Here is a 22,637-nt window from a genome sequence, read left to right on the forward strand (position 1 = left end):
ATAGATTCTTCCTGCCACTTATTTAAGAAGCAGTGAAATAAATCGTGTCCCGTACAGCCTTTATGTTTTCCAGAGCAAACTTCTAACTACACTCTATTTCTGTTTCTCTTTGGCATGGTCATTTACTCTTGATTAGCTTTATTCTGATGTGGAAAATACAGAAATGGTACTTCTTTTGCATTCAATAAACAGCATACTATGTGTCAAGTGCTCTAAAAGGAAATGTGGGGGAATGAAAAGATAAATAAATCAGGTCCCTGACCCTGAAGAACTAAGAACTCGAAGAACCTCGACTGTATTAAGGACAGGAGAAAGCATTCCACAAACTACAGCTTGGAGGGAAGTGGAACAAAAAGTCTCTCAGTTTGGAGGGCAAAGATGGAAGAGAGGGGAGAGAATAACCTTCATCAGGAATAGCAATGCCACTGGCTTTGAAGAAATGAGGCAATCTTATCAGATGCAATGCAAAGTGAGCACAATAAGGCAAAGGAAATAGCATGAGAAAGGGATAGAAAGTTGAGAGAAAAAGAAAAAAGAAGCCTGGTGTGTATATATATATATGGAAGTCTGGTGCGCTGCTATATATATATAGTAGTCAAAAGAATAGAGAGAAAATGCTGCAAAGGTAGGTCAGAATCAGATTACATAGGGCCCAAAATGCCAGGCTAAAAAGTTAGGCCTTGAATCTGTAAGCTCTGAAAGGTCAGTGAAGTTTTTCTAGGTTTCTGAACCTAACACACAAGATTTAATCTTGTTAACAGGATAATTATTTTCCCTTTAATGGAAAAAGAACTCAAAGGTGAATTATTAATCATTTATTTATTTATTTATTTATTTATTTAATTTTTAAAGACAAGGTTTCACCATGTTGGTCAGGCTGGTCTTGAATTCCCGACCTCAGGTGATCGCCCACCTTGGTCTCCAAAGTGCTTGGATTACAGACGTGAGAATTATTAATCATTTCATTAGTGTTAATTATCTCTTAGAACCAAGCTTACTATTAAAACATTGCTGTGGAATTAACTACAGGGTAGCCACTTGTCTTGCTCTCACACTATGGGAAATACATACAAATCGAAAAAAGGGGTCATCAAGTCTAAAATAAAGGGCAGAGTGGCTATACAAATCAAATTCATTTCTTTGACAAAAAAGAACAGGGAAAGTGACATCTGTTCCAATTCACAATAAATACAAAATATTTAAGTCTTTTAACTTTCCGATGGCATCTTTTAAATGAGTAAAACTGTTTAGAATCTTAAAAACAGCCATCTTCCCAACTCAAGATATGCTATTTTTCTATCTAGCTCTGATGACTTTCTTTGCCCTCATCCAAGTAGATATACCTGCCTTCCTGACTTACCAACAGGATGAGTAAATTTAGGATTATATTCCATATGAGCCTGTGTTGTCCCAATTTTCCATGTTCATCTTTGTGCCCCAAGATTAAGAGCTGTTTGAGGGGAAGGATCATGCCATATACTCACCCTGCATCCTGAAAATGGCTGAACACTGGACAACAGAAGATATTCATAAATATATGGGTGTTGATGAACCCAGTTAATTTCCAAAATACATATTCCCTAAAAACTCAATTCTGTTATTCATATGGTTTATCCAAGGTATAAAAGAAAAATGTGAATTTCAGAGCTAGAAGAGATCTTTAAAAAAAAAATAATCACAACGACTCACAAATACTTCTTAAAAAAACAACATCAACATTATTAGTCATTAGGAAGATGCAAATCAAAACCACACTGAGATACCACTGCATTCCCTAAAAGTGCTATAATGAAAAAGACAAATAATCACAAATGTAGGAGAGGATGCAGAGAAACTGGAACTCTTATACACCGCTAGTGGGAATGTAAAATGAAACAGCCACTTTGGAAAACAGTTTGGCAGTTCCTCAAAAACACAAAATATAAAATTATCATACAAACCACCAGTTCCACTCCTACATTTATACCCAGGAAAACTGAAAACATATGTTCATACAAAAACTTATACAGAAATGTTCAGAGCGGCCTTATTCATAATAGCCAAAAAGTTGAAACAACCCAAGTATTCATCAACTGATAAATGGATAAACAAACTCTGGTATACTCATAGCATAGAATATTATTCAGTCATAAAAAGAAATGAAGTGCTAATACATTCTACAACATGAATGAACCTTAAAAACATTATGCCTAGTGAAAGATGCCAGACATCAAAGGTTTCATTTATGATTCTACTTACATGAAATGTCCAGAAGAGGCAAATCCACTGAGTCAGAAAGCAGATTAGTGCTTGTCAGAAGCTAGAGGGAGGTGAGAATGGGGAGTGACTACTAATAGGCATGAATGAATAGGAGTGATATAATATTCTGGAATTAGATTATTACACAACATAGTGAACATTAAAAAAAAACCACTGAGACATACAATTTTTAATTTTATGGTATGTGAATTATATCTCAATTAGGAAACAACAATAACAACACATCAAAAAACCTGAAGCCCAGAGAAGCCAAGTTTCTTGTCCAAAGACATAAATAAAGCTGATTAAAGGGCACCGCCAGAACCAGACTCCCAAGTCTCCCAACTTTCAGTACTGTATTCTAGCTCCACAATACACTGCTCTAGAAGTATGAGGACAATGGGTCCTGAGCTTGGAAACAATGTAGACTTCAATTAGTCATTTAATAGCTTGTACCTTATCAGAAGAGGAAGCTGAATTAAATGATCTCTTCAATTCCTTCCAGTTTTAAAGTAATCTGAGTCCTCTTAGATTGAGACCATTTCTTCTCTGATACTATAGATTAGAGTGGTGGTTCACAACCAGGGGCAATTTCTCCCCTAAGGAGACATTTGAGAATGTCTGGAGACATTTTTGGTTGTCGCAACAGGAGGAAGGGTGCTACAGCACCCAGTGGGTAGAAACCAGGCAAATTGCTCTGTATCTACAAGACAACTCCCTGCAACAACAAGCTGTCCAGTCCAAAATGTCAATAATGCCTCTGATGACAAACCCTGGTTTAGGGTATGATCAACTATTTTCAAGCTTTTCAAGGCAGTTCTACCTTAGAGTTAATAACCTCAGAGTACAGTTTTGAGATTACAGAGTGAATACAAACTGACACCAGGCTAGCACCAAACACATAGCAAATAGGTACTTTTAACCCTACAGTAATCAACCTCCATAAAGAGTCAAATACTCAAATGCCGACAGAAGTCATATAGTTAATAACGTAAAAGAATGAAGCCAGCAAACAACTAATAAACATTTAAAACTAGTATTTCCTTCCTTTCACACACAAAAAAAAACTTTTGCTGGTTCTCTTTCTTCATGAAACGTATATATATATATATATATAACCTTCTCGATATAATCTTACGGTTTTGCAGTTTTGAAAGACATAGATGCCAAGAAAAACTTTCTATTATTCAAAAAAAAGAATATACAAGCTCAGTAACAAATGGCTCAGAGTTAGGAAATGGTGAGAATAATGGGGGGCTGTGTAGACACTAAAGATGCAGGCCCCAAGACAAGAGGCCATCATTACTCAGTTCTGGTGGATCCACGCCAAGATGCCAGGATGCCACGATGGAGTGAGACGCCAGGATCAAGTAATCTTCAGATGTCTTAAGAACAGGAAATCCAGGTGATGTTTGTGTATAAGAAAGATAGCTCCCAGTATTTAAAATATTGCTCAAAAGCATTTAAAACGGTGTGTTAACTCAAAAGAGGGTGTTTCACATTTGCAACCAGATTGTGACTGCCAGCCTACACTAACCTTAATAAACAATGACAGTTTAGGGTGTTCCTAAGGCTATGTTTCATCTAACTCAGGATCTATTATCCGATTATTTGAACATTTTTTTCCTTAATTAAATCTTTATAGCTCATTTAAAGTTGAAAAAAAATCACAAAAAAAGTTAGAGAATTATTGCCAACTTAAATTTAAATGACACTCAATAATAATAATGGCTGCCACTTCATTAAGCTTCAACAACTTTACAAGTAGATTTTATGAGATCCAGAGAAGTAAAAAGACATGCTCAGTCAGCCACCTTGCCCATTAGAGTATCAGATCCATAATTCAAACCCAGGTCTTTCTGCCCCTAGAGTCTACATTTTTTCTATTTATAACCACCTTTGTATCACACAAATTTCTTCTATCTACAAAGCATATGAGGCTCTCTCAATAACTCACATATAAAGAATCTAATATTAAAGAGATGGTTGACAATAAACAAAGCACAATGATCTTGGAGTAATTAAGCTAGACGGATGAAGTGTGTAAACAGCAGCTTCACTGACCACTCCTGCAGGCCTCCTCTCTACCTGTGTGTGTTGACTGCATCTTTCCCTTTACAGATGGAGGCTGTCTACACTCTTCCAGACCCTCAATTCCCTCCCTTCCACCAACAGCCCAACTCTGACCTCCCACTTTCTACTCCCTCTCTTGCACTGAATTCCCACAGCAGGCTGCAATACATTGATAAACTCTTTCCAGTCACAAGAACACTTGTGCAGAGCATAAAACAGGGAATAATCAGCCCATGGAGAATATTTCTCCTAGGAATCTAGGGTTCAAGATGTGAAAGATGAGGGCACACACCTCCACCTCAACCATTTGTCCCCATGGATCTGTTGCCCAAAAGGCCCCAATATATTACATTTCTCTGCCTATGACCATCTCTGGCTTACAGCCATCCTGGTCAACCTTTCTTTCCCCACATTACCTATTTCCCACCCATCCAGACCTGCCCCCTCCAGTTCAACACATTGAGTCAGTTTTATTCAACTATATCACACACAACAAGAGAACCATATTTGAAGGAAATCATACATTTAGTTTCAGGGCATCCAACAAAACATTAAACAGTCTCTTCGGAGCACAGCCTATCCTCATTTCCTTTAACCTCTAAAGTCTTCCTCTGGGACATGGCCTATAGGAAGAAGATGTTACAGATCTGACTATCTGAACCTTCTGGGTTCTATGACAAGGCAAGCTGTTTAAAGTTTGTATTTCTTACTCTTCTGAGAGGGGTCACAGTACATATGAACGGCTACTATACCGAGTTACTTTAACGAATACAAATAACAAACACAGCCCCCTAGTATTGCCTGCACATGTGAATGGTACTCATTGTAATTATTATGAAATATTACCTTTCAATTTTAAATCATACTCCTTTTAGCTTTCATCAGTCTATGAAGAAACAAAGCCATTGCTTTCACATGCTCTAAGGACATCGTGCCTACAATTATCAGCTCAGCAGCTGAGTGGGGTCCCCTGGAACCACTCCTTAAGAGTCCTGCACCATCCCCTCTATTATAGCCTGGGCTCAAACACTGTTAGCTTGAGTTCAAACACTGTTATTCACTTGCTGCAATAAATAGCACAACCCAGGTTCTCACCAGTCTCTGGTCAGCGGCTCTTCTGGTGGGCAATGCAGGGCAATGTAAAGACTACCAGGCACAAGATCAGAAGAAAAGGGTTTGAATCTAGATTTTACCACTGAGCTTAATAATCCTGGACATGCTACTTAATCACCCTGTGCCTCAACACTCTCATCTGTAAAATGAGTATAAGAAATCATAGTTTAGGCCGGGCGCGGTGGCTCAAGCCTGTAATCCCAGCACTTTGGGAGGCCGAGGTGGGTGGATCTCGAGGTCAAGAGATCGAGACTATCCCGGTCAACATAGTGAAACCCCGTCTCTTCTAAAAATACAAAAAATTAGCTGGGCATGGTGGTGCATGCCTGTAATCCCAGCTACTCAGGAGGCTGAGGCAGGAGACTTGCCTGAACCCAGGAGGTAGAGGTTGCGGTGAGCCAAGACCGCGCCATTGCACTCCAGCCTGGGTAACAAGAGCGAAACTCCGTCTCAAAAAAAAAAAGAAAAAAGAAAAAGAAAAAAGAAATCATAGTTTATAGGGCGATTGTAAGGATGAAATAACATAAAGTAAAAATTGTACCACATTGCTGGACACGGGTAACTAGTAATTGTTCACCTGCTCTTTCAGTGTTCCAAGGCTCAGCACATCTCTTCTAAGTGTCTTTTTCCTTCTCCTGTCTCCCATATTTTTCTACAAAGCCCCCTTTCTGCTTTTACCATCATCCACCTGCCCATTTGCCAAATCTGAAAGTGCCCAACTTATGTTTCACAGGCATTAAAAATTCAGTATTCGGGCCAGGCATGATGGCTCACACCTGTAATCCTAGCACTTTGGGAAGCCAAGGTGGGTGGATCACTTGAGGTCAGGAGTTCAAGACCAGCCTGGCCATCATGGAGAAACCCCATCTTTAAAAAAGAAAAAAAAAAAAATTTTAATTCAGTGTTCGAATTCACAGTCAAGATCCTGGAAAATACCATTCATCTTCATTAAACACAGAAATCCTGGCCCTCTACCACCCCCTGACCCTCACCAAATTTGGGGTAACAGACATGTTTACAGAGGATATCCATCAGTTCAACTTGGTGTTTCATATATACTCACAGATTCAACATATTCTTTATCAGTTACAAGAAACTGAAAGGCAGAGCCTAAATACATGAAGTCTAAGGCAGGGATGGCAAATATGTGGCATAAGCCCTGATCCTCCCTCTGGTGCCAGAGGAGGAATCAACAATCAATCACACTGTTTTCCTGCTGATCCCAGTCAAGGCTGCAAAAGCTCTCTCCTGATTCTCCAGGCAGCCACTATCCGTCAGTCAGAGCTGTCATTTGGGATGAAATCTATATGCCATTTAGCAATCCTTAAATCAAGCCAGGGCTCTGAAAAAGACATGCACAGTATATTTGGTGTCTCTTAGATACTAAAATCCTCGGATGCTCAAGTCCTTTTTTATCAAGTTGTTTAGTATTTGCATATAACCTATGTAAAACTTCCCGTATAATTTAAATCATCCGTAGATTTATAATATCTAATACAATGTAAATGCTATATAAATAGTTGTAATACTATATTATTTAGGGAACAAAGACCAGAAAAGGTCTGTACATGTTCAGTAGAGATGCAACTGTCCACTTTTTTTCCTCAGTATTTTTGATCTAAAGGTGGGTGAATCCACAGATATGAAACCCACAGTACTAAGGGCTGACTGTATTATGTATAACAAAGAATAATGACCAAGTACATAGTAGTAAGTACCAGTTAGGCAGTGAAAATATCATCTGAATGACTCGTGTACAATATGCCATGTACGTATAAAACATCTAAACATGACAGAACTCTAACTGAATAGTATATTTGGGGAATGGCCTGTGAAAATTAAAATGTTCTTATAAGTTTAAGTAGAAAATGCTTTACACTTAAATTTACTAAAATTGCTCCTAAAATTTTATCTGTATGCACTCTCAGCTCAGTAAGTAGTATGTACTGTACATAATTTTTGGATTGTTAAAGAGCTTACACAAAGCCGGGCGCGGTGGCTCAAGCCTGTAATCCCAGCACTTTGGGAGGCCGAGGCGGGTGGATCACAAGGTCAAGAGATCAAGACCATCCTGGTCAACAGGGTGAAATCCCGTCTCTACTAAAAATAAAAAAATTAGTTGGGCATGGTGGCGCGTGCCTGTAATTCCAGCTACTCAGCAGGCTAAGGCAGGAGAATTGCCTGAACCCAGGAGGCGGAGGTTGCAGTGAGCCGAGATCGGGTCATTGCATTCCAGCCTGGGTAACAAGAGCGAAACTCCGTCTCAAAAAAAAAAAAAAAAAAAAAAAAGAGCTTACACAGTTCAAGGTCATCATGATATTTTTTTTACCATTATACTGTTGTTACTACTACTACTGAAGATAATGATATAGGAAAAATAGCTAACATGCACTGAGTTCTCACTACGTCATGCCACTTGGCTAAATGCCTAAGGTAAAATCATTCATTCATTGAAAGCTCTTAAGAGTTTTTCCATGCATAGGATACCATTCCTATCCCATTTTTACAAATGAAGAGGCTGAGGCTACTTGTCTAAAGTCATGCCTTTCATTAGTGGCAGAGCTAAGATTTGGACTTCACCCCTGCCTTAACCATAATACTGCTTGCTCTCTAATGATAGATTTCCATAGCCAAGACAGAGGTAGGTGCATGGGTTGAATGTAAACTGACTCCAGAATTAAAGAAACCAGTGCATACTCAACCCAAATATTTATTTTTCTTAGTAAGTAGTTTGTTTATCATAAAAGAACAGTGAAATCTAAACTCCCATCAACTGAGGGCCCAGGCTTATAAAGGTGGCCAATTTCCATTCGAAGAAACTGCACCAATGAACATAATTATTAAAAGAAAACCAGTGATAGATAAGCAGAGACTGTGATTTAAAACAAACCACACACACACACACACACACACACACAGAGCAAGAGAGAGAACCACTGAGCTTTAATACACATGGGAATGTTGTGAATGAAGAAGACCACACTCCCATACCTTGTGCAACATGCAGAAGGAAAACAAGCTAACTCAAAAGCTATGCTTCTAGTTGGTTTGGATTTTTTTTTTTTTTTTTTGAGACGGAGTTTCACTCTTGTTACCCAGGCTGGAGTGCAATGGCACGATCTCGGCTCACCGCAACCTCCGCCTCCTGGGCTCAGGCCATTCTCCTGCCTCAGCCTCCTGAGTAGCTGGGATTATAGGCACGCGCCACCATGCCCAGCTAATTTTTTATATTTTTAGTAGAGACGGGGTTTCACCATGTTGACCAGGATGGTCTCGATCTCTCGACCTCGTGATCCACCCGCCTCGGCCTTCCAAAGTGCTGGGATTACAGGCTTGAGCCACCGCGCCCGGCCCTGTTTCGTTTTTAATATTAGACTAGTATGTAGCAACAGCTGCTGACTTAAACTATATTTGCATTTACCAAATACCACTGAACTGACCAGTCAATCAAGTCACCTAATTGTGTGTCTTACTCTCACTCCTCCACTCTCAAAGACTGAAGATGACAAAAATCCATTTCAGATTTGGGCCATGACCCACTAGAAAATGGAAAACACATCCTGAAGTAGTTAGAACCCCCTACCCTCAGTCGCACCCAACCTTCCCTGTCTGCTTCAGAAGCTGAGAAGCAATGCTGCCAGAGGGCCCACCAAGACCCCACAAAAAAACAGACACACCCTTCTGGACACCTTACTCTGCCCTTCCACTTCAGGGGTCAGCTCCAGGAAACAAATCCTTGGAGTTCTGGCAAATACTGAGCCAGCTCAAAAGAGTGAGATGCCCTTGGGAATAAGCTGTCAATAGCAACAAAGGTGACTAACAAAATTGTTCCCAAATTGTCCCAGAGGCTGTGTCAGCCTAAAAGTGCCTAAGTCTGTAGGCAGGCGGGGCCCTATTTGCCTGCATGCTGGCACCTGAGTTCAGCTTTCCATCCCATCGCAAAGCTCTCATGAGCCGGAAGGGAAACATTCAATTAAGCGCTTTTCCGAGCTTTATTTCTTTTTTAGAGTTAGGAAAAAAAAAATCAAATATAAAAGAGATAACAATAGTAACCCTTTAAATCACCACAGTCTAGTTCCTGAGAAACTAGCCAGTGCTGACGCTAAATTCAGATAAGCCTATTAAGAGAGGGAGATAGAAGAGAAACTGCACTGCCTTCAATTGGGCTGTGCAGTTTCTAGCAGGCACAGGCTTCCAATCTCCAGCTCCTCCCCTCCTGCCCTACTCCTCCCAGCCACCCCATTGCCCTCCCAAAAACTAAGCAATGGCACACACTCATCACTGTCTAATAAGCACTAAACAGAAAGGCTCACTGACCTGTTGTTCTTAAGCTAAAACTAGAAGGAGGACCCTCGAACGACAACTACATATAAACTGAAGTAGAACAGTCCCCACAAAAGTTGACAAGAATTTGCCATTTCGTGGAATTAAAAAAAAATTTCACTAAATTTTTAAGACTAACATCTTTTTTCCCCATCATGGATAAACAGTATAAAATAAAATTAATCACAGAAAAAAATGAATACGGGAATGTGGCTTAAATAGGAATGTAAATTTCTAACTAATTCTGCAGCTAAAATAATACCCATTTAAAGCAATTCCTGCTGGAAAAAAAAAAAAAAAACTCCTGAAGGCTAAAAGGATCTCCTGACTTTAGAGCCTGGAGGATGATTTTTTTAAAAACTGATGTTTCGCAGACGAAATAATAATTTCTAGACCTCATTTTTAAAATATGCATTTCAAAATAAAATATTTTCTTTTTTTTTTTTTGAGACGGAGTTTCGCTCTTGTTACCCAGGCTGGAGTGCAATGGCGCGATCTCGGCTCACCGCAACCTCCGCCTCCTGGGTTCAGGCAATTCTCCTGCCTCAGCCTTCCGAGTAGCTGGGATTACAGGCACGCGCCACCAAAATAAAATATTTTCATTATTGGTGTTGATAGTTTTTGCGGTATTGTTTGTTTGTTTGTTTGTTTGAAACGGGGTCGCACTTTGTCACTCAGGCTGGAGTGCGGTGGCCAATCTCACTGCAGACTTGACCTCCCGAGGTTCAAGCGCTCCTGGCTGCCTCAGCCCCCCAAGTAACTGGGACTACAGGCACATGTCACCATGCCCTGCTAATTTTTATATTTTTTGTGGAGTTGGGGTCTTGCCATGTTGCCCAGGCTGGTCTTGAGCTCCTGAGTTCAAGAGATCTGCCTGCCTCAGCCTCCCAAAGCACAAAGATTACAGGCGTTAGCCACTGCACCTGGCCCAAAACAAAGTATTTCAAACTTTCATATATAATCATTAGTAAGTCATGCTAATTTCTACTTTAGAAAATAGAAATATTCACTATGAATCTGGATTTTTTTTTCTATTCTGTCACCCATTTCTAATTTGATAGAAAAAAATTCATTTAAGAACTTTTTACAAATCAAAGATGAAAAATAACTAAGGAAGAAATATTGTTTACTTAATATCTCATACTGCTTCCTGCTCTCTGCTTAGTTTTTCACCAATAGTTCTTTTCCTTTTTAATTTTTGATTTAAAAAATTTAAAAACAGAAAAAAAACAAGACTCACACCATCTTACATGACTCTTTCTGCAATATGCAAACCACCTTGTTCTTCGTATTATAAATATATGTCAAAATTTCGTTTCCTCAACAATCAATGAAGTGAAAAGACAACCTACAGAATGGGAGAAAAGGTGCACACTATGTGTCAACAGGGGATTAATATTCAGAATATACAAGGAACCCAAACAACAGCAACAAAATAAATAATCCAATTGAAACTGGGCAAGTGATCTAAACAGACAGCTCTCAAAAGAAGACATACAAATGGCCAACAAATAGATGAAAACATTCTTAACATCAGTAATCATCAGGAAAATGCAAATCAAAACCATAATGAGATTTCATCTCACCCCAGTCAGAAACACCATTATCAAAAAGACAAAAAATAACAAATGTTGGTGAGGTTGCAGAGAAAGGGGAACTCATGTACTGCTGGTGGGAAGCAGTATATTAGTACAGCATTTATAGTGAACAGTATGGAAGTTTCTCAAAAAACTACAAATGGAACTACCATTTGGTCCACCAATCCCACTAATGGGAATTTATCCAAAGGAAAGGGAATCAGTATTTCAAAAAGGTATCTGCACTCCCATATTTACTACAGCACTATTCACAATAGCTAAGGCATGGAATCAATCTAAGTGTTGAACAGACAAATAGATAATATGGTACAAAGAGACAATGGAATATTCAGCCATAAAATGAATAAAATCCTGTCACTTATAGCAACATTAATGCACCCAAGGACAGTACATTAAGGGAAATAAGCCAGGGACAGAAAGATAAATAAACATTTTCAACTAGATAGGAGAAGTAAGTTCTAGCATTCTAAAGCATTGTAAGATATTTCCAGATAGCTAGGAAAGATTTTGAATGTTCCCAACACAAAAAAATAATATTTGAGGGGACTGATGAGCCAATTATCCTGATTTGACCACTATACATTACATATAAAAAAATCACTAGATACCCCATAAATATGCATAATTATGTGTCAACTAAAAAAACTTCTAATTCTTCTATTTTCTTGATAAAAAGTTTGTATGCTACTTACAATGAGTAAAAGAATATTTGCAGAATTTTAAGTGTCATTCCAGAATCTAAACCTTATCATAATGTTTCCTTCTAATAGCATATAATTTTTAAATGTTATCATATATGTTTTTCTTTAAATAACTGGATCAATGAGAATTTCAGGGAAATAAAACACCACCCACCAATCTCTCTGCCCTCAAAGATATAATTCTTAACAATCTCTTTCTAAATACAGTTTGATTTTCTTTTCTTTTTCTTTTTTCTTTTCTTTTTTTTTTTTTGAGATGGAGTTTCACTCTTGTTGCCCAGCCTGGAGTGCAATGGTGTGATCGCAGCTCACTGCAATCTCCAGCTTCAGAGTTTAAGCGATTCTCCCGCCTCTGCCTCCCAAGTAGCTGGAATTACAGGCACCTGCCACCATGCCCGCCTAATTTTTCGTATTTTTAGTAGGGACAGGGTTTCACTATGTTGGCCAAGCCCATCTCAAACTCCTGACCTCGTGATCCGCCCTCCTCAGCCTCCCAAAGTGCTAGGATTATAGGCATGAGCCACCACACCTGGACACATTTTGATTTTTGAATAAATTATTTTGAGAGGGCTGTGCATCATCGACTCGTCGGCGCTATCATGGCGGGTGTGCTGAAGAAGACCACTGGCGTTGTGGGATTGGCTGTGAGCAATACTCCACACGAGAGGCTAAAAAATATTGTACACAAAGATTCTTGATGTTCTTGAGGATATCCCTAAAAATGCAGCATATAGAAAATATACAGAACAGATTATAAATGAGAAGCTGGCTATGGTTAAAGCGGAACCGGATGTTCAAAAATTAGAAGACCAACTTCAAGGTGGTCAGTTAGAAGAGGTGATTCTTCAGGCTGAACGTGAACTAAGTCTGGCAAGAAAAATGGTGCAGTGGAAAACATGGGAGCCATTAGTGGAAGAGCCTCCTGCAGATCAGTGGAAATGGCCAATATAATTGTTAAGCGATTTTGGTGGGTCGATGGGAAACTGATGTAATTAAATATTCTGTTCTATTAAGAGTGTGTTTATATTATTGACATAATCAAGAAAACTGATATAGAAAATATCTAGGAATCTGTTAAATTAGTGATTAGGATAATTTGGTCATGTGAATCCATTTTTGATTTGTAAAGTAGTCACACAAATTATTTCAAAGATGATATTTCTATGAACAGAGACGTCATGGAAAGATTTGAGAATTAATCAGAAAAATTCCTACAGATCTTCAATGTAGAGGCCATAATCAAAAAGTAAAGTTTCTTTAGTAGTATGTTCAATATATCATTCATTTTTAAAAATTATCCTGAAGAAGAAAAGAAAAGGTCCTTAATTATTATGGTCTAAACAATTTATAGATCACTGTTTAAGGTAAAAAATAAGAGTGATATTTTCAAGTGTGATAAAATAGCACAAATGACTGGTAATAAAATTTGAAATTCTGGTTAACCTCCTTAACTGTGATCTTACAGGTGTAAAGTAAAATTTAAATATATAGTTATTAAAAAAAAATTATTTTATCTTGGCTAAAAAACATTTAGTTTCTTCAAACAGATTGAAATCCTTATTTAAAGTGTCCAAATACAAATGGGTAAACAGCTCCTAATTTCATAAAGGAGTCCATACCCTTCATTATATTTCTAAGTTTAAATGTTAATGTAGAATGGATTAAAAGCACATCAAATTTGGGAAATACTAAAATGTACCAGAAAAACTGGGATTAGATCTTCACTTGGAATATTAATAAATCCCATTTTCTAGCAAAAGACCTCATACATAGACTAGAGTTCCATATACTTCAATATCCGCTGCTACCTTTAAGTGTCAAGAAATGTGGCTCAGTCATTTCAATTAAATGAGAAAAACGCCAACAATTAGTCTTTTTCTTTCAACCCTCATGATGCATGCTACTATGGGTTTAGTTGTGTCTCCCCCAAAAGATATTGAAGTCCTAACCCCCAGTACCTATGAATGGGACCTTATTTGGAAATAGGATGCTTGCAGATAATCAAGTTAAGATTACATCATTAGGGTAGGCTCTACTCAGTATGACTGTGTCCTTATAAAAACAGAATATTTGGGCACAAAGATAGATGCACAAAGGAAGAATACCATATGAATGTGAAGGCAGAGATGAGGGTAATACATCTACAAGCCAAGGAATGCCAAAGATCGCCAGCAAACCACCAGAAACTAGGAGAAAGACATGGAAAAGACTCTCCCTCACAGCCCTCAGAAGGAAGCAATCCCACCAACTCCCTGATCTCAGGCTTCCAGCTTCCAGAATGTTGAGACAAATTTCTGTTATTTAAGCACCCCAGTTTTTGGTATTGTGTTAATGACTGCCCTAGAGAACTAATATACAAACTTTCTCACCCTTACCTTCCATCACAACCACATCCTCTCCTTGGGCCCCCAGCTTACTCCTGCTTCTTATCATGTGTATGCTCCCAACTCTTCCCTAATCTCACTCCACAACCTCCTCTCCCAATGTCCTTCAGCCCTGTTTCTTTTCAGTAAGTACCACTGGCATTTTGGATGGGGCAGTTCTCCGTGTAGAGCTGTCCCACACACTGCAGGATGTCAAGTACCCCTGATACTCTCATTCCCCCAGGATGCTACAGAACCCACAGGGAGAACTTCTGCTCTAGCATCTCTAAAGCCACTTGCCCACCAGGGTTTGATTAAGGGTCCCTCCACCTACTGAGTATGATCATATGATCTCAATAAGCTCAGTTCACTTCAGTCTCTTCATCTGGAAAATGGGAATAAATATTAATAATTACCCTGCCATGTGTCAGTGAGGATCCAGTGAACTAAAGATCCTAAAATGCCCAGGTATACTCTCATTAGCTCCATCTGTTACTGGAGTAATTTAGATATAAACACCCAGTCCATTCTACATGATCACATCCTGACTTTAATTGCCTTAGAACTCTTTTCTGAGGTGCCTTTATACAGGGAAGTCTCACTGAATACATTCATGGGGATGTAACATCTTACCTGGTAATTGTATGTATAAAATAGTTATAAATCACCCAAAGAGGGAGGTATACACTTTTTACAGTTGTAAACAGCAAGACAACTCTGAGCATAGTTTCCATGTGTTCCCCTTCCATGCCCACCCTCACTTTAAAGTTCTATGTTTTCCAACTTTGCTTCCAATTCCTTTGCATTTTTTCGCTCCTAGTGTGATGGTGGCTATCCAACATCCTGGGATATACTGACGTCTAGCTCATTTCACACTGCCCCATGGAAACATCTCCCAAGCCCGCATCAGTCCTTCACTCTCCTTGATTAAACAGTGTGCATTCCAAGTCTCCAAACTGAATGAAGACAGACAGCACTGATTTATGACATAAGGGCAGAGTCCACGTCTGTTCTGACCACCACATATACCTAGCACCTAACATCACCTAATATAGAGGCTGGGTAAGTAAGTTTTCAGTGATTGTCTGATGAGTACATGAATCATTCAATGCATGAATGAATGCATTCAGGCATCAGGAATCTGATTTCCTATGAAATCTCAGCTCTGCACTGACTGGACATAAATGGCCTCCAGGAAAGCCACTTAATCTCTACACCTAAATTTCCTTTTTTATAAAATTAGGTAGTTGGGCTTCACTAGAGATATATTTAGGTTTCCCTCGAACTCTAACAGAGCCCAGGAACTTTTAATGAGGAGTAAACGATTTTATTCACTTTTTGATAAATGTTAGTCAAGGCAAGTAGGAAGGTAAAGATTCTTCTGAAATCACACAACCAGGGCTCCCCCACTGCCAGGCAGCTCCATGTTCCCTGAGAAACAAAAGGCTCTAGGCAGCAGACAAGCTGCAGAAACTGAAGACATCCATGAGATGCTAAGCACTACGGAGTTTGTCATCATGGGCTTCTTTCAGTCCTTTCAGGAGTCTATCCTGTCCAACCCAAAGCTCCCCCTTTCCAGCTTGAGCAAGGTGAGCTCAAGAACTTTCTCCCAGGCTCCAAATCTAACTCAATTCCTCTCCCTGCCAACCACCTAAGGCTCCCACATGCATATTTTATGATTTCTGACACATTTCTTCTTTATCTGACATCCTGCGTTGCATCTCACTGCCTCCTACATTATTTCGATCTCTGATAAGAATGTTCCTGCAAGACGCATGTGTCCTTAGGTTATACTCTACTACCTTTCCTAACTTATGTCCCATCTGTAAATTCCTTGGAGACACAGATCACACCCTCTATTCTCTGGCTTCCCAGAAGACCAAGGACAGAGCTGGGAAAACAGAAGACTCTTAGAAAATACTTGTTGAATAAATAAATGAAATAATTGACTGATTGAGTAAATGAAATAATTGACAGATTTCAATGTTTTTAAAGTAAAAAGTCATATTAACATATTTCCTAGACAAAGTTACTAAGAATTTCCTTTTCAGGAATACTTCCAGAAGAAATTAAATTGTAAAATGACATTTATATGAATATACTATTTTCTTAGAACTGAGAAAAACAATGTCCCTACAATACAATGTGAATAAACAGCAACCTGGTCAGTTGAGTAAGTAATCAGATTTTCAGGTAATTGTAGCATAATAATGTGGCATTGCTTTTGTTTCCTAGTAAAAGCTGACTCCACCTGGAGCCAGGAAAGACAAAAGAGGAATATCTTTTGGTGTTAGCTATTCCAGCTGTTGAAGCTAGAGAGCCTGGGGGATCGGAAGAAGATAGGATGATTTTCTCCAAATAGATTGTTTAAATCTATTAATGATTGAAGTGGAGCATCTTTTTGGAAATCCCTGGGACTTACTTAGCTAAGTCTAATTCTGGTCACATTTCTTCCTTGGGGTTTAATAAACCAGCTAAAACCAAACTGACCTGAGAATCAAATTATTTGTTCTCCCATGCACCTGCTGGTCACAGTTGGGTACCAAATGAAACACTACTAACAGTCAACCCAACACTGCTGGAGGGAACATATCATGGCTATGCCACCAAAGCTTAATACAGCTTAATGCTACTGGCCTGATTAGCCTCGCCGGCCCAAGAATTGATCTAAACATCCTCATTAGTTCTTAGAAATAATTATTCTTGCATATGAACATACCCTTAACATCACTAAAAGTATGGATATTACAGATAAACCCTGTACTGATATGACAGATAAAACTACAATTGGGAAGACTTAATGAGTAACTGTGTATTGATAAAAGATACAACTGAGGAGACTGAACAAACAAGGATTTTCTAAAACCTGAAAAGACTGGGTCTTCAAACAGCATCAACATTAACATAGGTAATTAGTGTTTACGGTTTGTAAGCATGTGGTAACTGCGCTTGTCTTCTAGCTCAAATGAAACCATGTCAGAACACAGGCTATGAGGTACGCATTGGAGGATCTGAGCCTTCACAGTAAAATGCCCAAGGAAAGAAATTCACTTTGAGACTAACAGATAAATATATTGTTCAAGCAAAAGAAGCTGTTACAAGAATTCATCCACATTTACTCACCTGGCAAAGTCAAAACACTTTAAAGCTAGAGTGCAATTCTGAGTTATTCATAAAAATCCTTCATTTTACAGAAGAGAAACTCAGGTAGATATGAGGCACCTTACCCACGCTTACACACTAAAACTTCAGGGCCCACACGAAAACTTAAGTCTCTTAATTTTAGCTCCATGTGCAAAACACAAAACATTACATTTAAAAGTTAAAAAAGCACACAGCAGGAAGGCAATAAATATTTGCTAATGGCACTGAAAACACAAGGACATGGAGTTCCCAAAGTATCTCAATATACTATGAACTAATAGAATAAGGCAAGTCATTACCTCGACTTTGACTTGCTCAATGTAGTCTAGGCTTTATCTCGTAACAGAAGGGATGATAAAAATCATCCCTTCCATAATTAATATAATGCTACAGGGAAAATTATTGAACCATGCAAGTCGGTGGTGAAACCAAGAGCTTTGTAGCACTCTTAGTAAGGAGTGTATTTGAATACATCTACCCTTGAAACAGTGCCAGTTTGCAAACACATCAAGTGTAGCTTCATAGGGGAAATCTATAAAAGGCAGGGATGACTAAGCAACCCAAATAGCTAGAAACGCCAGAAACTGTCGGAAGTCTGAAGACCCCAACACGCCCGCACATAAGGATAAGTTGGGATTTCCCATCTATTGTTTCTAGTGCAAATGGGGGTATGATCATGTTGGTTTCTTTTTAAATAAAAAACTTCAGTGGTTTACAAACAGTTTCAAACAGTATTTTATTCTATCCTCCATTCCACCCACTTAATAAATTTTGAGACAATATGACTAAGCTACTGGGCAGGCAATTGGCCAGACCAAACTTTAAGCAATCTACAATGCACTTTTTGATGTTACTTGATTATATATGTCACCAAGGAGGCTCCTAAATCTATAGTTCCACTCTTGATTAAGGAAAGGAGGTCTCAATAATCTTGTAAAACCCATGTGCTATGTGCCTTAGTGGGCTGTCAAATACACTACCGAATTTTTCCTTAAAGTCTGACGTCTCTACCTATTTAACTTTCCTTCCTTTTTTTTTTTTTTTTTAATTCAAGAACATCCACCAAAGAGAGTAACTAAAAATAATTAAATTTTAAAATCACAATTCATCCATCCCCAGGATAAAATTTACCACAGCATTACAGATGGAAAAAAAAAGGTGTGCATACACACACATTTACATAAAGATGTAAAAATATTTATGGAACCCTAAGAAAAAAAAAATGACAGTGAAAGCAAAACACCCTGGCACAACAGGACAAACCTGGTTTACTATTCTCTTTGCGCAGGTATAAAACTGAAGAAATGCACTTGCTGGCGGGGAAGGGAGGACGAAGAGCAATTCCCACTTAAACTTGTTTCATTCAGGACCTAGGTTAACAAACCAAAGGAGCCGAAAAGGTACCCGTGCAAAACCTAACCAGCCTGAAGGTCCCAAATACGGAAGAAGTAAATGAGGGGAAGGGGCACCCCGAAGCTCTTGAACAACCCGTTCCCCAAATTTCCAAGCCACACAACAGGAGCTGGGGGCTTCCCTCGGACTCCATTTTCAGGCCGCGTTGTTTGCCTCTCAGGACACGCAGGGTGGGCATTTGGGTGAGGCCGGGGTCCCCCATCCACCTTTCCTCCCCGCCCTTTTCATTGTTGTCGGAGTGTGATGGATCACCTGCCGCGCGCGGGCTCCCGCAGGCAGACGCGCCGAGCTCCAGGACGCGCAGTGACGAGCGCCACGCGCCTCCCGCAGAACCCGCGCCCCCAACCCCTGCCCGCCCCCACCGCGCTCACCGCCACGAAGCCTGAGGAGGAGGCGATGAACACGCGGATGACCATCCTCTCAGTGCGCCCAGAACACAACCCTTGTCCCCCTGCTCCGGGCTGGCGCGGACACAGAGATGAACCCGGCTCTGAGCCGCCGCCGCCGCCGGGTAAAGCGCTGCCGTCGGGGAAGTTCGCTGGGATCCGGCAGGCTCCCTCTCGCCGGGTGTGCAGATAAAAGCCCAGCGCCGCCCGGCCGCAGGCTGAAGGGGAAGGAGAGAGAGGAGGGAGGGAGCCGGCTGCGGGGCGTGATGGGAGTTGTAGTTTGCGTCTCTCCCTGGAGATGCTGGTGGACTGAGCTCCGCCAGCCCCCTCCTGACTGCGCTTCGATCCCGAACACGCTCAGGTGGCTGAAGGGGAGCCGCGGGCCGGGGAGAAGCTGTGAGCTGAGTTGGCAAGAATCCTGGCTTGACGAAGAAAAAGCAAACTAGGCAAAAGGGCTTGGTTCAAAGTCCAAGCTTGGGATCTGTATTGTGGTTTACTGGTTTGGAGCATCCACACCCAGAAATGCCAACTGGCACGATCACGCAGCGGTCACACACCGCCTCAGTTGCTGCTGGCTTACCTGGCAAGCCCTAGCGACCTGAAGCAGGCGGGATCGGCGAGCCGCGTGCTCGGGAGGTGCGGGCGGTGGCCTTGGGCTCGCTTGTTTTTCCAGCAGCTCTGGAGATTGCAGAAAGGTGATTCTTTTGGGTAAATGAGAGGTCTCTTGTCTGTAGACACTGAAAATTAGAAACCGAGATGGGAGCACAGCCGATATTTTATTTTTCTTAGCAAAACTGTAATTGTAGTAGGAAAAAATAAATTCCAAAAGAAATTGGAATCCTTCTATCAACACTGGAAATCAGGACCCCACCTGCCCCACCCCTACCCTACACAATGGCTTCGCCTCTGTGCACCTAATATTTATACTTCGGCCAAATCTGTGCCTTTTTCAGAACCGCTGCACATTCCAGTGCAGTTTCCCAGGAGGATGCTATTAAATAAAAAGCTTTTATATAGTTGCTAATGTTTAGGAATAGTTTTTTAGCAAATGCTTTCTGGTTGACAAAAGCTCAAGCCTCTCTCACAGTTTGTTGAAAGGAACCAGTTTTCCCTGCTGTACTGTATTTACTTTTTTCCTTTCAGCACAGGAGCTTAGCAGAGATCTGGGAACAATGTTAATTAAGTAAAAGTAAGAAATTAGATGATGAGGTCTCTGGCTCCTTGATAAATTTCTTGCACAAAGAGCAATCATTGTGAAGTACTTTTTACAGCACTAAGTTATGAAATTAGTGCTCTAAATTCACAATTATGAATATTTCAAGTTTATAATCTTTCCTTTTACTTATCTTAAGCCATGTCTGTAGTAGGAATCTTTTAAAATTTCCTTCAATAACAGACGAGACAATCCTAATGGGACTTTCTTATTCGTGTTTAAAATTTTAAATAGAAATTTTGCTGTCTTTAGTATCTCTCAGCAAATGTACTTTAATTTTGCTACCATAAATGTGGAAATGAATGTTTATAAAATAGAAAATAATTTTCTTAAAAGTAGATACCATATTTCCTATATAAATGCAAGTCTTTAGGCCAGGCACAGTGGCTCATGCCTGCAATTACAGCACTTTGAGAGGCCGAAGCAAATGAATCACCTGAGGTCAGGAGTTTCAGAACAGCCTGGCCAACATGGTGAAACCTCGTCTCTACTAAAGATACAAAAAATTAGCAAGGCATGGTAGCGTGTGCCTGCAATCTCAGCTACTCAGGAGGCTGAGGCAGGAGAATCACTTGAACCTGGGAGACAGAGGTTGCAGTGAGTCGAGATCACCCCACTGCACTCCAGCAGCCTGGGCAACAGGGCAAGGCTCTGTCTCAAAAAAAAGCAAATCTTTATAAAAGTCAGCATTTTCTTCAGTTTGGAACTATTCAGCTATGAAGATATAGTTAAATTTAACTAATTGGAACCCAGAGCCTACTCTGAAAGGTACAAGAGTGGATAAAAAGTTGAACAAGTCATTTTCTCAGTCAGCAAAGCACCTACTGTCCAGGAAAAAAAAAGACAAATACAGAAATAGTGACAGAACAAGACACACTGTACCAATACAGTGTTGTACGGATGTAAAGGAAAAAGGTAGCCATTATAGAAGGTACTTTAAAGATGAGTAGAATTTCTGTCTGCAGATAGGGAGGATGCAGGGTGAGAATATTCACAGTGTGTGAGAACAGCAAGGAGTTGGTTTTGCTTCAGAAAGAAATATGAAGGGACTAGTAGAGAACAATGATGAAAAAGTAGGTTTCAATGAATGCTAACAAAGGACTTTCAGTGATTTATCTGTTCAGCTCCTTGGGATTTTCTGGCATCTTATCCTAGAGGTTGTAAGGGTCCCTAAAGCCCTGTACATACAGGAGGACCTAAACGCCTGACCACAGCTTATTGATCTAGGAGTGAGCACATGAGCCAAGCAAGACCAGGCAACATTTCTACCCTAAAGATTCAGAATTGGGACTGGGAAAACAAGAGAGCTTGAATTTGTGACATAGAAGCTCAGAGCTTCCAATATGAGAATCAGAAAAGCTGAAGAAGCTAGTCAGTAGGAAGAGAACAATAGAAAATTGTAACAAAGAGTTGGATATAATAGCTCTGAGATTTAGAAGGAGTCCTAACAATAATCTAAGGTTCCTCAAACTGTGACCTGCATGTCAAATGCACGTGGCTGCCTGTTTTGTAAATAAAGTTTTACTGAAACACATTCCTCTTGATATTGTCTATGGTAGACTGACAGAGGTCCTATGGCCCACAAAGCCTAATACATTTACATCTGGCCTTTACAGAAAAAGTTTGACAATCTCTGATCCTGTTAAACCTGTTCCTATATCCCTGCTCTTGAGGGCTGTGTAATATCTCTGTATCTATAAGGTCCTCATCTTGCTTAACTGACATGAAATGGGTTTTGTTTCATGGAACCAAAAGTGCCCTGAGAAGTTCATAAGCATTGTGTGTACAAATGCATTCTGTGGAATAAAAGGATATACTCAGAACTATACTTCAAGAAGAATCCTCTATTTTTTCTACCCTGAATGAAGAAAAAGTTCAACTTTAGACCTTATATGCAGGAGAAAATGTGTTAGCAATCCAGGAAAACAGCAAAGCCAGTATAGAGTTGAGACCCAGAGTTAGTAAACAAAGTGGAAGAGTAACTGAGAGCAAAATGCAATCTGAGATACAAGGCAGAGGTCCCAGATCAGCACCAGGTTATCAGACCACAGGGAATATTGGATGCCAATCTG

General features: G+C 39.9%; 1 protein-coding gene and 1 pseudogene across 4 annotated transcripts in view; one reads left to right on the top strand and one right to left on the bottom strand.

Annotated features, from left to right (window-relative positions):
- SH3BGRL2 (SH3 domain binding glutamate rich protein like 2) overlaps positions 1-22,637 on the bottom strand; it is a 165,881-nt gene that overhangs the window by 45,454 nt on the left and 97,790 nt on the right. For 3 of the 4 annotated variants that reach the window (XM_039467917.2, XM_039467919.2, XM_074398031.1), the window contains one exon: positions 19,933-20,089. In XM_039467917.2, the coding sequence (XP_039323851.1) occupies positions 19,933-20,089 (157 nt within the window). Of the gene's footprint in view, positions 1-19,337; positions 19,703-19,932; positions 20,090-22,637 lie in introns of those variants that run through there. The other variant, XM_003923266.4, reaches the window with a different exon arrangement.
- LOC101036366 (NADH dehydrogenase [ubiquinone] 1 alpha subcomplex subunit 5-like) lies at positions 12,617-13,440 on the top strand (annotated as a pseudogene).

The sequence above is a fragment of the Saimiri boliviensis genome, chromosome 4 (assembly GCF_048565385.1).
Source record: "Saimiri boliviensis isolate mSaiBol1 chromosome 4, mSaiBol1.pri, whole genome shotgun sequence".
Classification (NCBI taxonomy): domain Eukaryota; kingdom Metazoa; phylum Chordata; class Mammalia; order Primates; family Cebidae; genus Saimiri; species Saimiri boliviensis.